The 13,787-nt window shown below is 44.2% G+C and overlaps 1 protein-coding gene across 2 annotated transcripts in view; it reads right to left on the reverse strand.

Annotated features, from left to right (window-relative positions):
- The window catches only part of LOC144500325 (transforming acidic coiled-coil-containing protein 3-like), a 69,870-nt gene that overhangs the window by 20,293 nt on the left and 35,790 nt on the right, over nucleotides 1–13,787 (reverse strand). For both annotated transcript variants that reach the window (XM_078223060.1, XM_078223050.1), the window contains exons 8-11: nucleotides 12,839–12,897; nucleotides 11,941–12,059; nucleotides 11,431–11,488; nucleotides 10,093–10,245 (exon numbers count right to left, since the gene is read on the reverse strand). In XM_078223060.1, coding sequence (XP_078079186.1) covers nucleotides 10,093–10,245; nucleotides 11,431–11,488; nucleotides 11,941–12,059; nucleotides 12,839–12,897 — 389 coding nt within the window. The remainder of the gene's footprint in view (nucleotides 1–10,092; nucleotides 10,246–11,430; nucleotides 11,489–11,940; nucleotides 12,060–12,838; nucleotides 12,898–13,787) is intronic.

A 13,787-nucleotide genomic window follows, 5' to 3' on the forward strand; every position in this document is an offset into this window, starting at 1 on the left:
TGACCTCCTCCAGCCTGCTCTTTCTTAGTTAGCTTGGCCTTCGTCCCATGCTCATCCCCAGTCTACACTTACTTGCCAACTGTTCGGATTCCATGGAGTTTAGCAAGGCCTTTAACAAGGCCCCTCAAGGCAGGCTGATGCAGAAGGTGAAGTCACATGGGATCCACGGTGAGCTGGTAAAATGGATACAGAACTGGCCTGGTCATAGAAGATACAGAGCAGCAGTGGAAGGGTGTTTTTCTGACTGGGAATCTATGACCAGTGGTGTTCCATAGGGATCGGTTGTTTTTATTTGTTCATGGGAGGTGGGTGTTGCTGACTGGGCAAGCATTTATTGTCCATCTTGAGGACACTTAAGAGTCAAAGAGAGTGGGTCTGGAGTCACATGTATGCCAGACTTGGTAAGGATGGCAGATTTTCTAGTGAATCATGATGGGTGTTTATGACAATTGACAATGGTTTTATGATCATCATGAGACTTTGAATTCCAGATTTTTATTGAATTCAAATTTCACCATCTGCTGTGGTGGGATTTGAACCCAGATCCCCAGAGCATTACCCTGGGTCACTGGATTATTAGTCAGTGACAATATCACTATGCCACAACTTCCCCATCAGTGCTGGGGCTTCTGTTGTTTGTGATATATATATATATACAAATGATTTGGTGGAGAATGTAAGTGATCTGATTAGTAAATTTGTGGATGACGCAAAGACTGGGGTAGTTGCGGATAGTGAGGAGGATTGGCAGAGGATACAGCAGGATATAGATAGGCTGGAGACTTGCCAGAGAAATTGCAGATGGAATTTAATCTGCACAAGTGCAAGGATGCACTTTGGAAGGTCTTATACAGAAGGAAAATACACAGTAAATGGTCGAACGCTTAGAAGCATTAACATACAAAGGGCTCTAGGCATATAGGTCCACAGTTCCCTGAAAGTGGCAAAACAACTGGATAAGGAGGTCAAGAGCACATATGGCATGCTTATCTTCATCGGTCAGGGCATAGAGTATAGAAATTGACAAGTCATGTTGCAGATGTGTAGAACTTAATTAGGCCACATTTGGAATATTCTGTACACACCACCAGAAGGATGTGGAGGTTTTGGAGAGGATACAGAAAAGGTTTACCAGAATATTTCCTACTTTGGAAGGTATTAGCTATGAAGAGAGATTGGACAAACTTTTTTTTATTTGAACATCGGAGGCTGAGAGGCAACCTGATAGAAGCTGCAAAATTATGAGGCGCCTGGATAGAATGGATAGTTGGAATCTTTTTACTCAGGGTAGAAATGTCAATTTCTAAGGGACAGAGGTTTATGGTAAAAGGGGCAAGTTTAAAGGAGATGTGAGAAGCAAGTTTTTTTTACACAGAAGATGGCAAGTACCTGGAATGCACTACCAGAGGAGATGGTAAAAGCAGATACTAGCAATCTTTAAGAGGTATCATACAGATAAATTAAGAGGCAGGAAATAGTGATACGGACTGTGTAGAGGTAAAGGATCTTTAGTTTAGAAAGGCGGTGCAGGCTCGGTGGGCCTAAAGGCCTGTTCCCGAGTTTTGTTCTCTTTGTTTGAAAGGTTAAACAGGTTGAGACTCTACTGATTGGAACTTAGAAGAATGAGAAGTGATTGCATTGAAACATATTAGTACTAGAACAATGATGTTGTTGCCATTACAGAGACCTGGTTAAGGGAAGGACAGGATTGGCAGCTTAACATTCCAGGATACAGATGTTTCAGGTGGGATAGAGGGAGATGTAAAAGGGCTGGGGAGTTGCACTACTGGTTAAAGAGAATATCACAGCTGTACTCCGGGAGGACACCTCGGAGGGCTCATACAGCGAGGCAATATGGGTAGAGCTCAGGAATAGGAAGGGTGTAGTCACAATGTTGGGGTTTTACTATAGGCCACCCAACAACCAGCGGGAGATAGAGGAACAGATATGTAGGCAGATTTTAGCAAGATGTAAAAGTAACAGGGTTGTTGTGGTGGGAGATTTTAACTTCCCGATATTGACTGGGACTCATTTAGTACTAGGGGCGTGGATGGGGCAGAGTTTGTAAGGAGCATCCAGGAGGGCTTCTTGAAACAGTATGTAGGTAGTCCAACGAGGGAAGGGGCCATACTAGACCTGGTACTGGGGAATGAGCCCGGCCAGGTGGTCGATGTTTTAGTAGGAGAGCAGTTCGGGAATAGTGACCGCAATTCAGTAAGCTTTAAGGTACTGATGGACAAAGATAAGTGTAGTCCTCAAGTTAAGGTGCTAAATTGGGGGATGGCTAATGACAACAATATTAGGCAGGAACAAAAGAATGTAGATTGGGGGCAGATGTTTGAGGGCAAATCAACATCTGGCGTGTGGGAGGCTTTCAAGTGTAAGTTGATAGGGATTCAGGACCGGCACATTCCTGGAAGGATGAAGGACAAGTATGGTAAGTTTTGGGAACCTTGGATAACGAGAGATATTGTGAGCCTTATCAAAGAGAAGGAGGAAGCATTCGTCAAAGCCAGGAGGCTGGGAACACATGAAGCAAATGTGGAATATAAGGAAAGTAGAAAGAAGCTGAAGCAAAGAGTAAGAAGGGCTAAAAGGGGTCACAAAAAAGCATTGGCCAGCAAGATTAAGGAAAATTCCAAGGCTTTTTATACATATGTAAAGAGCAAGAGGGTAGCCAGGGAGAGGGTTGGCCCACTCAAGGACAAGGGAGGGAATCTATGAGTGGAGCCAGAGGAAATAGGCAAGGTATTAAATGAGTACTTTGCATCAGTATTCACCAAAGAGAAGGACTTGGTGGATGATGAGTCTGGGAAAGGATGTGTAGATAGTTTGAGCCATGTTGAGATCAAAAAGGAGGTGGTATTGGGGTTCTTGAGAAACATTAAGGTAGACAAGTCCCCAGGGCCTGATGGGATATACCCCAGAATACTGAGAGAGGCAAGGGAGGAAATTGCTGGGACCTTGAGAGAAATCTTTGCATGCTCACTGGCTACAGGGGAGGTCCCAGAGGATTGAAGAATAGCCAATGTTGTTCCTTTGATCAAGAAGGGTAGCAAGAATAATCCAGGTAATTACAGGCCAGTGAGCCTCACATCAGTGGCAGGGAAATTATTGGAGAGCATTCTTCAAGACAGGATTTATTCCCACTTGGAAATAAGTGGACGTATTAGTGAGAGACAACATAGTTTTGTGAAGGGGAGGTCACGTCTCACTAACTTGAACGAGTTTTGAGGAAGTGACAAAGGTGATTGATGAGGGTAGGGCAATGGATGCTGTCCACATGGACTTCAGTAAGGCCTTTGACAAAGTCCCTCATGGCAGACTGGTGCAGAAGGTGAAGTCGCATGGGATCAGAGGTGAGCTGGCAAGGTGGATACAAAACAGGCTTGGTCAAAGAAGACAGAGGGTAGCAGTGGAAGGGTGCCTTTCTGAATGGAGGGCTGTGACAAGTGGCGTTTCTCAGGGATCAGTGCTGGGACCTTTGCTGTTTGTAATCTCTATAAATGATTTGGAGGAAAATGTAACTGGTTTAATTAGTAAGTATGCGGATGACACAAAGGTTGGTGGATTTGCGGAGAGCGATGAGGACCATCAGAGGATACGGAAGGATACGGGGCAGCACGGTAGCACAGTGGTTAGCACTGCTGCTTCACAGCTCCAGGGTCCCGGGTTCGGTTCCCGGCTCAGGTCACTGTCTGTGTGGAGTTTGCACATTCTCCTCGTGTCTGCGTGGGTTTCCTCCGGGTGCTCTGGTTTCCTCCCACAGTCCAAAGATGTGCGGGTTAGGTTGATTGGCCAGGTTAAAAATTGCCCCTTAGAGTCCTGAGATGCATAGGTTAGAGGGATTAGTGAGCAAAATATGTGGGATAGGGCCTGGGTGGGATTGTGGTCGGTGCAGACTCGATGGGCCGAATGGCCTCCTTCTGCACTGTAGGGTTTCTATGATTTCTATGATATAGATCAGTTGGAGACTTGGGCGGAGAGATGGCAGATGGAGTTTAATCCGGACAAATGTGAAGTAATGCATTTTGGAAGATCTAATGCAGATAGGAAATATACAGTAAACAGAACCCTTAATAGTATTGATAGGCAAAGGGATCTGGGTGTACAGGTACACAGGTTACTGAAAGTGGCAATGCGGGTGGACAACGTAGTCAAGGCATGCTTGCCTTCATCGGCCGGGGCATTGAGTTTAAAAATTGGCAAGTCATGTTGCATCTTCATAGAACCTTAGTGATGCACTATCACGATACGAGGACTCCAGTGAGTGAGTGAAATTAACAGGCTTTTATTCACAAAGAACAGGAACACACCCTTGTAGCTGACTTGGCCCAGACTGAGGTGAGGAGGAACCATCACCTTTATACCTCGCTCTGGTGGAAAGGGAGGGGTCTCGGGCCAGGTGCAGCACGAGTGTGTCCAGGCATACACATGTAGTTACAGTGGTTCACCACACTTAGTTAGACCACAGTTGGAATATAGTGTTCAATTCTGGTCGCCACACAACCAGAAGAATGGAGGCTTTAGAGGGTGCAGAAAAGGTTTACCAGGATGTTGCCTGGTATGGAGGGCATACCAGCTATGAGGAGAGGTTGGAGAAATGTGGTTTGTTCTCACTGGAACGACGGAGGTTGAGGGGAGACCTGAAAGAAGTCTACAAGATTGAGAGGCATGGACAGAGTGGATAGTCAGAAGCTTTTTCCCAGGGTGGAAGAGTCAATTACTTGGGAGCACAGGTTTAAGGTGCGAGGGGCAAGGTTTAAAGGAGATGTACGAGGCAGATTTTTTACACAGGGGTGGTGGGTGCCTGGAACTTGTTGCTGGGGGAGGTAGTGGAAGCAGATACGGTCATGACTTTTAAGGGGCATCTGGACAAATTCATGAATCCCAGGTGCCGGGATTCAGATGTTTCAGGAAGGACAGGGAGGGTGGTGTAAAGGGAAAAATACAAGGAGAGCACACTTTAAAATGGCTGCTTGGCACATAAAGAGTTAACTGGGAAAGAAGCCAAAAAGCAGACACCGGCTCCCACTGATCAGAAATCACTTTAAATCAAAACCTAACAGACAAGCCATTTCCAAATCACAGACAGTGACTCATAGCAAACAAACACCTCAGGAAGCCAAGCCAAGGGTCAAGACATCTTTTAAGATAAGGAAAACCCGAAACAAAGAGGATAGATTAGCCTTGGGGAAGGCGGGAAAATATGAATGCGAGGAAACCAATTAACACCTGAATGAGCCGAAACTAACCATTGATAGATACAGACATGAGGAAATGTACCCATTCATAAGAACAATACTATGTTAAATGTCTATATCTGTTTGTACCTGCTTAAACGATGTGATAATGTTCGAATCACCGGCTTACCCATTGTGTAAAGGGTATAAAAATGGACCGCTCCCGACATTCTAGTGAGAAAAGGTATTCTACGAACTTGTGCCTTATCTCCCGGAGCTCTGTTTAATAAATCGTATTTTCTGAATCTCGAAGTCTGACTACTAGTGGAGTTTTCCCACACCAGAGGCAAGAGAGGGGGTGGAGTGGCACTGCTGATCAGGGATAATGTCACAGCTGTAGAGAAGGTGTATGCTGTGGAGGGATTGTCTACAGAGTCTCTGTGGGTAGAAGTTTGGAGTGGGAAGGGGTCGATCACTTTGCTGGGAGTTTTCTTTAGGCCGCCCAATAGTAACAGGGAGGTGGAGGAGCAGATAGGGAAACAGATCCTGGAGAGTTGCAATAATAGCAGAGTTGTAATGGGAGACTTTAATTTCCCCAAACATAGATTGGAATATCCCTAGGGTAAGGGAATTGGATGGGGAAGAGTTTGTTAGGTGTGTTCAGGAGGGTTTCCTGACACAGCATGTGGACAAGCCTACAAGAGGAAAGGCTGTACTTGATCTGATACTGACCAATGAACCTGGACAGGTGTCAGATCTCTCAGTGGGAGAACATCTTGGGGATAGCGATCATATCTCTAGCTCCTTTATGCTTGCATGGGAAAAAGAGAGGATCAGGCAAGCTAGGAAAGCGTTTATATGGAGTATGGGGAAATATGAAGACATAAGGCAGCATAGAGTAGTAAATTGAAAGGGGGTATTCTCAGGGAAATGTACTGAAGAGAGGTGGCAGTTTTTCAAGGAATGTCTGTCTAGAGTTCCACTCCCTCTCTTGCCTCCCTCCCTGTCCTTCCTGAAACATCTGAATCCCGGCACCTGGGATTCATGAATTTGTCCAGATGCCCCTTAAAAGTCACTACCGTATCCGCTTCCACTACCTCCCCGGCAGGGAGGAGTTGGTAGGTTAAAGGAACCGTGGTGCACAAAAGCTGTGCGGGACCTAGGTCGAGAAGGAAAGGAAAGCATACAAAAGGTTCAGAGAGCTTGGCGAAGATAGAGATCTAGATGAGTATACGGCTTGTAGGAAGGGACTAAAGGAGGAAATTAGGAGAGCCAGAAGGGGTCGCGAGAAGGCCTTGGCAGGGAGGATTAAGGAAAACCCTGAGGCTTTCTATAAATATGTGAAGAGTAAAAGGATGAGACGTGAAGGAACAGGGCCGATAAGAGAAGGCGGGAAAATCTGTACGGAACCAGTAGAAATGGCAGAGCTGCTTAATGAATATTTTGCCTCGGTTTTCACAGAGGAGAAGGACCTGGGTGGATGTACTGCGGGCTTGCGGTGGACTGAAAAGATTGAGTATGTAAACTTTAACAAAGAGGTTGTGCTGGAATCTTTGAATGGCATCAAGATAGATAAGTCGCCGGGTCCGGATGGGATGTACCCCAGGTTACTGTGGGAGACGAGGGAAGAGATTGCAGAGCCTCTGGTGATGATCTTTGCGTCATCGATGGAGATGGGAGAGGTGCCGGAGGATTGGAGGATTGCGGATGTGGTTCCTATTTTCAAAAAGGGGAATAGGGATAGCCCAGGAAATTACCGACCGGTGAGTCTAACCTCAGTGGTTGGTAAGCTGATGGAGAAGATCCTGAGGGACAAGATTTATGAGCATTTAGAGAGGTTTAGTATGCTCAAGAATACTCAGCACGGCTTTGTCAAAGGCAGATCATGCCTTACAAGCCTGGAGGAGTTCTTCGAAAATGTGACTAAACACATTGACGAAGGGAAAGCGGTAGATGTTGTTTATATGGATATTAGCAAGGCGTTCGATAAGGTCCCCCATGCAAGGCTTCTGGAAAAAGTGAGAGGGCATGGGATCCAAGGGGCTGCTGCCCTGTGGATCCAGAACTGGCTTGCCCAAAGGAGGCAGAGAGTGGGTATAGATGGGTCTTTTTCTAATTGGAGGTCAGTCACCAGTGGTGTGCCCCAGGGATCTGTTCTGGGACCCTTGCTGTTTGTCATTTTCATAAATGACCTGGATGACGAAGTGGAGGGATGGGTTGGTAAGTTTGCCGACAACATGAAGGTTGGTGGGGTTTGTGGATAGTCTGGAGGGATGTCAAGAAGTTACAGAGGGACATAGATAGGATGCAAGACTGGGCAGAGAAGTGGCAGATGGACTTCAACCCAGATAAATGCGTAGTGTCCATTTTGGCAGGTCAAATGGGATGAAGGAGTACAATATAAAGGGAAAGACTCTTAGTACGGTAGAGGATCAGAAGGACCTTGGGGTCCGGGTCCACAGGACTCTAAAATCGGCCCCGCAGGTGGAGGAGGTGGTTAAGAAGGCATATGGTGTGCTGGCCTTTATCAATCGAGGGATTGAGTTTAGGAGTCCGGGGATAATGATGCAGCTATACAAGACCCTCATCAGACCCCACTTGGAGTACTGTGCTCAGTTCTGGTCACCTCACTATAGAAAGGATGTGGAAAAGATTGAAAGGGTGCAGAGGAGATTTACAAGGATGTTGCCTGGATTGAGTGGCATGCCTTATGAGGATAGGCTGAGGGAGCTTGGTCTTTTCTCCTTGGAGAGACGTAGGATGAGAGGAGACCTAATAGAGGTATATAAGATGTTGAGAGGCAGAGATCAGGTGGATTCTGAGGCTTTTTCCCAGGGTGGAAATTGCTGTTACGAGAGGACACAGGTTTAAGGTGCTGGGGGGTAGGTAAAGGGGAAATGTTAGGGGGATGTTTTTCACACAGAGGGTGGTGGGCGAGTGGAATCGGCTGCCGTCAGTGGTGGTGGAGGCAAACTCAATAGGGTCTTTTAAGAGACTCCTGGATGTGTATATGGGACTTAATAGGATGGAGGGTTATAGGTAGGCCTAAAAAGGTAGGGATATGTTCGGCACAACTTGTGGGGCCGAAGGGCCTGTTTTGTGCTCTAGTTTTTTTATGTTTCTATTAAGTAATCACAACAATCTATACGACAGGAGAAAAAGGAAGATGATTGGCTGAGGTGCCGCCACAGAGCAAGCAATAGGGACTGTGACCTCCCAAGTCAAGTAATTAAAAAACAGCACGTGACTTGTTGGATGCAAGTATATGACTAGGCACACTTTAATAATCCTGTGAAAGTACCAGCTGGAGATGCCCAGGAATGAAATGATAGCAGCAGTGGTGAAGATCATCATTGCTGAAAAGGTGAACATCCCAGTGGTGCAGCAACAAGGGGAAGGGCACTGTCAGATGAGCACAGACTGACCAGGGACAATGTAAAGTTGAACCTGGAGGCCAAACAGCACACCACAGACCAAGCAACTGGTGTAGGAGATCCTCAAAAAGCCCTGGTCCCAGAGGATGCAGAGACAGTTCTGGAATAGCTGCAGAAGGACTATGAACAAACACTGCATCAGCTTAGCCTGGATGGCATTGAGCAAATGTCCAGCCAGATTCTGTGGAAATGACTTTCCTTGAAGGGAGATGGTGAGGGTATCTGTTTCCCACCCAGGGATCATCCACTTCCTGCTTCTTTGTTAGTACTCTTGTTCCACAGTTGAAGAGCTCAGTGAGCATGCTTCCTTCTGGACTGTTCTAGCCAGATGTCAGAACACCGAAGAGAAGCTACATAATCAACCAATTTAACAAGTCAGTTGAACTTGTAGCATGGTTCATTTACACTTGCTAGAGACAATATATATTCACATGCGTGAGCAGTTCTCTGCAAACAAAATAAATTCAGTCAAGCCTTGCTTCATGGCAATGCCTCGGCCGGAGTTGACCTGCTAACCAATCAGCACCTCTTTTCTCCTGCAGTATAAATTGTGGTGTTTAAAATTTGGTTTTCCTCCATTTGTCCTGATGAGTACAAGACAAAAATCTTCAGCATCGACAAAGAATAAAGAAAAGTACAGCACAGGAACAGGCCCCTTGGCCCTCCAAGCCTGTGCCAATCATGATGCCCTAAATAAACTTAACCTTCTACCCTCACTACCATATCCCCCTATTCATGTACCCATCCAGATACCTCTTAAATGTTGCTAATGTGCCTGCTTCTATCACCTCCTCTGGCAATGAGTTCCAGGCACCCACCACTCTCCATGAAAAACCTCCCCCGCACATCTCCCTTAAACTTTCTCCCTCGCACCTTCAACCTGTGCCCCCTTGTAATTGACACTTCCACCCTGGGAAAAAGCCTCTGACTATCCACCCTGTCTATGCCTCTCATAACTCTGTAGATCTCCATCAGGTCTCCCCTCAGCCTTTCCAGTGAAAACAATCCTAGTTTATTTAACCTTTCTCCATAGTCAACACCCTCCAGATCAGGCAGCATCCTGGTGAACCTTCTTTGCACTCTCTCCAAAGCTTCCACACCCTTTTGGTAGTGTGGTGACCAGAACTGCACGTAATACTCCAAATGTGGCCTAACCAAGGTTTTATATAGCTGCAACATGATTTCCCAACTCTTGTACCTGGCTGATGAAGGCAAGCATGCCATATGCCTTCTTAATCACCTTGGCCACCTGTGTTGCCACTTTTAGGGAATTGTGGACCTACGTGCCCAGATCCCTCTGTATGTTAATGGTCCCAAGGGTTCTGCCATTTACAATATAATTCACACCCAAATTTGATTCTCCAAAATGCATCTCTCATCATATTCCATGCTTTCAAAGAGCAATGAGTTTCTTTTAGACGAAGATACAAAGAACCTTGGAAACAGGGGACTCTGATAAAGTAGTTGATACTTGCCTCTTCCTTTACAGCCAAAATTGCAGCATCCATGTCCTTCTGGCTGTATTTTAGCACTTCAATAATAGCATCTTCAGTAGGAATGGAAACAGATGCAAAATCAGCTGCTGGATTGATAATGGGTTGCAGGTCAGTGATCAAGGTTGCAATATCCTAAACAGAAAGACTTGCAGTAAGAAATTGCACAACTTTCAGGACCAATTTTGTTTTTACAATTTGTAAAAAATTAGGTTCAAATTTAACACTTAACAGGAGAAATATCTAATCACTCCCACTTCTACCACAGCATGGCTGAATTAACCTTAAATTGCTCATTTATATTGTGGAAATGGGAAAATAATGCAATTTTTGCATGGGATGTAGAAATCACTTGCAGGGGCATTTGTTGCCCACCTCAATTGCCCCTGAACTGAGTGACTTACCAGGCCATTTCACACAACAGTTCAGAGTCAACCACATTGCTGTGGTCAAGTCACATGTACATCAGGTAAGAATGACAAGTTTTCTTCCCTCAAGGACATTAGTGAACTAATTGCTATAGTTGTTGCTTGCATGATGGGATTGAATCCACACCCCCAGAGCACAGCCTGGGCCTCTGGACTAGCAATGCAGTGACATTATGTCACTGTCTCCTTTCAATTGAAAACTATTGGTTTAGATAGTACTATAATCCTGGTCAAACAATTTGGCCTGAGGAACAGCTCATGAACAAACAATGGGGAGGCGCTGGCCGAGTGGCATTATTGCTAGACTATTAATCCAGAAACTCAGTTAATGTTCTGGGAACCCGGGTTCGAATTCCACCAAGGCAGATGGTGGAATTTGAATTCAAAAAAAGAAAAATTGGAATTAAGAATCTACTGATGACCATAAAACCATTTTTTGGAAAAACCTATTTGGTTCACTAATGTCCCTTAGGGAAGGAAATTTGCCATACTTACCTGGTCTGGCCTACATGTGACTCCAGATTCACAGCAATGTGGTTGGCTCTCAACTGTCCTCTGAACAAAGGCAACTAGGGATGGGCAATAAATGCTGGCTAGCCAGCATGTCCCATGAATGAATAAAAGAAAAACACTAGAAAGTAGTTTCTTGATATGGAATAAATTCTATGGGAAAAATGGGATGAACCAAGTCAGCATGCATGCCTCAAAAGAGAGGGAACTATAGACTAAATTTCAGTCGAAGGCAAAAAGTTTCAGTGCACAATTCAAGGAGTGACTGCTGCACGGTCAAAAAAGGGGATACCTTTTAGACAAGGATAAACTAAAAGCTGCACCTGCCCTCAGCAAGATAAAAAAAAGTATATGCATTAACTCAGATAATGAAGCAACTTACAACCATTTCTTCAGATCGCTCAGCATGCTGAGTAGGTCTGGTTTCAACATTCAGAATGCTAGAAGTGCAGACAAAAAAGTGCTTTCAGTTACATTTCCAAGTTTAGATGTCTTCCCAAATTTAACCATCATTCCTACCTCCAATATCCAAATTCATATCAGGTACATCAGCTATCAAATCAGGGTGCCAAGTGGCAAGGCAGCAGTGACCTCATAATTAAGCGCAAGGTGTAGTCTGTTAGTACAACATTGATTCTCATACTCTTCTACACCAGGCCTCGGATTATTTCTAAACATTTATGGTGCCTGCCCTGCAAGCCAGAAAAACCCACAGGGAAATGTAGTAAACAATATTTTTAAATCATAGATGAGGCAACAACCATGAAACATCAGTTGCCAAGTATTTGACCACAAAACATGCATCCATTGATCGTGCAGTTGAAAGTAATTATTCCTTTCAAGAAAGCTATGCTACACCGAAGCAATAAAGGAAACTAAACAAGAGATTTACCCAGCAGTTGCTTGGTTAGTCAAACCAGAATTAGTCTCCACATGTCTTACAGGACTCTCTCTCAAAAGAGGATCAAACTTCAGGTAGAGAGATTGCTTTCTCAAAGCAGAAGCATGGAACTGAAATTTAAAAAGAGATTATATTCAATTTGGTGTTTTTTTAAAAACATGATGTTTACTCTTAAACAAGAAAGTAATTTTTGTCCGCTCACCACTGGAGGGACAAAGTATGCAAACATGGCAAGAAAAGATCAAGTGAAGGCAACTGCACCAGAAATGCACCCATGACAATCCTACATACACTGGAGTTCCAAAGTGGTGTGCCACTCGTTTACCAAACTAAAGACCAAAATGAACAGTTAACCAGTTACCAATATTTTGACTGGTTGTGATGGTACAGTTTTTTGGGGGGGGTGGGGAGAGAAAGGGAAAACAAGGGAGGAAGTGATCTTAAATTTCCAGTTTATAATTTGCATAATTAGTATACTGAAAACACCCTAGGATATTTCAAGACTCGTCTAGGTCAGCGGCAACACCAAGGTTGATTGAAACAATGTGCACAAGCAATCTAATTTCACACATCCATATCCAACTTCATTTGTCTAGCCACACAAACTGTTATAACTAATTACCGAAAAGTGAAAACTTACAAGTCGGCTGCTTTAAGTCACCTGAATGACAGCAAGAATGCAACACATGCAATTTTTAAAAACAAGCAGCTTTAAACCAGAGACATATTGTACTATCATGCATTCACTTAGGTTGAATTATGCTGACTTACAGCTCAGGTAAATATGACTCTTCGCATTTATGATTTCAACATATACAACTGACAAAAACAAAACCAAGTCGTGATATCTCAAGAGCACACTCAAAACTAGGTCAGTCTTTATACTTACTAAAGAATGGCCAAACTGTTCCAGGTAATCAATTTCTATTGGTTGATTAAATGCTGGAACTGTAACAAAATAGATAAAATTACAACAAATTCAATCTCCAACGTGAGAATTGAATTCAGTTTAAATATCTGTGGCATTAGTAAAAGTGGAGCGGTCATAAAAGCTTATATTGCTATTCTTGCCTCGTCTGTTTTAGGTGTGCAACTCCAGTGTGACTGGCTCAGTTACCAGTTTAAAAAAAGAGGCCAAACCGGTCAGACAAACTGCAACTAAAAGGATTCTCAAAGGCTGCCCACCATCATCCATCAGGACAAGATATGGACACTAAATGTTTGCCTTGTGCTCGTGATATCAATGAGAAACTGGTTCATGTTTTCTGAAAGAGATACTGATGTCCGATTCCTCAGCCTAAAATTCTTAAAGAATTAGCATGTGCACAACAATGTTGATGCATCACTAATTTCACAAATTTAAAGTTAAGTAAAGTTTATTTATTGGTCACAAGTAAGGCTTGCATTAAAACTGCAATGAAGTTACTGTGAAATTCCCCTAGTCGCCACAATCAGGTCAATGCACCTAACCAGCACGTCTTTCAGAATGTGGGAAGAAACCCATGCAGACATGGGGTGAACATGCAAACTCTATACAGACAGTGACCCAAGGCGGGAATCGAACCCGGGTCCCTGGTGCTGTGAAGCAGCAATGCTAACCACCGTGCTGCCTACATTTGAGATTCACTCAAGATTGTGGAAGAATGCAAGAAGCCATTTTGACATCCAATTTTACAAGCAGATTGCCCTAACCAAAATTCTCCCCACCCTCCTTCATTCCTGAAGGTATTAACTTTTAAAAAATTTGTTACAAGCCTTAAAATTTGGAAACCTTTCTGTGCAAAAGTCAGTCACTGGGAATTCAAATTTCTTGTTTATTATTAGTCTTTATGGGAACC

This window comes from Mustelus asterias, chromosome 1 (assembly GCF_964213995.1).
Source record: "Mustelus asterias chromosome 1, sMusAst1.hap1.1, whole genome shotgun sequence".
NCBI classification, from domain to species: Eukaryota; Metazoa; Chordata; class Chondrichthyes; order Carcharhiniformes; family Triakidae; genus Mustelus; species Mustelus asterias.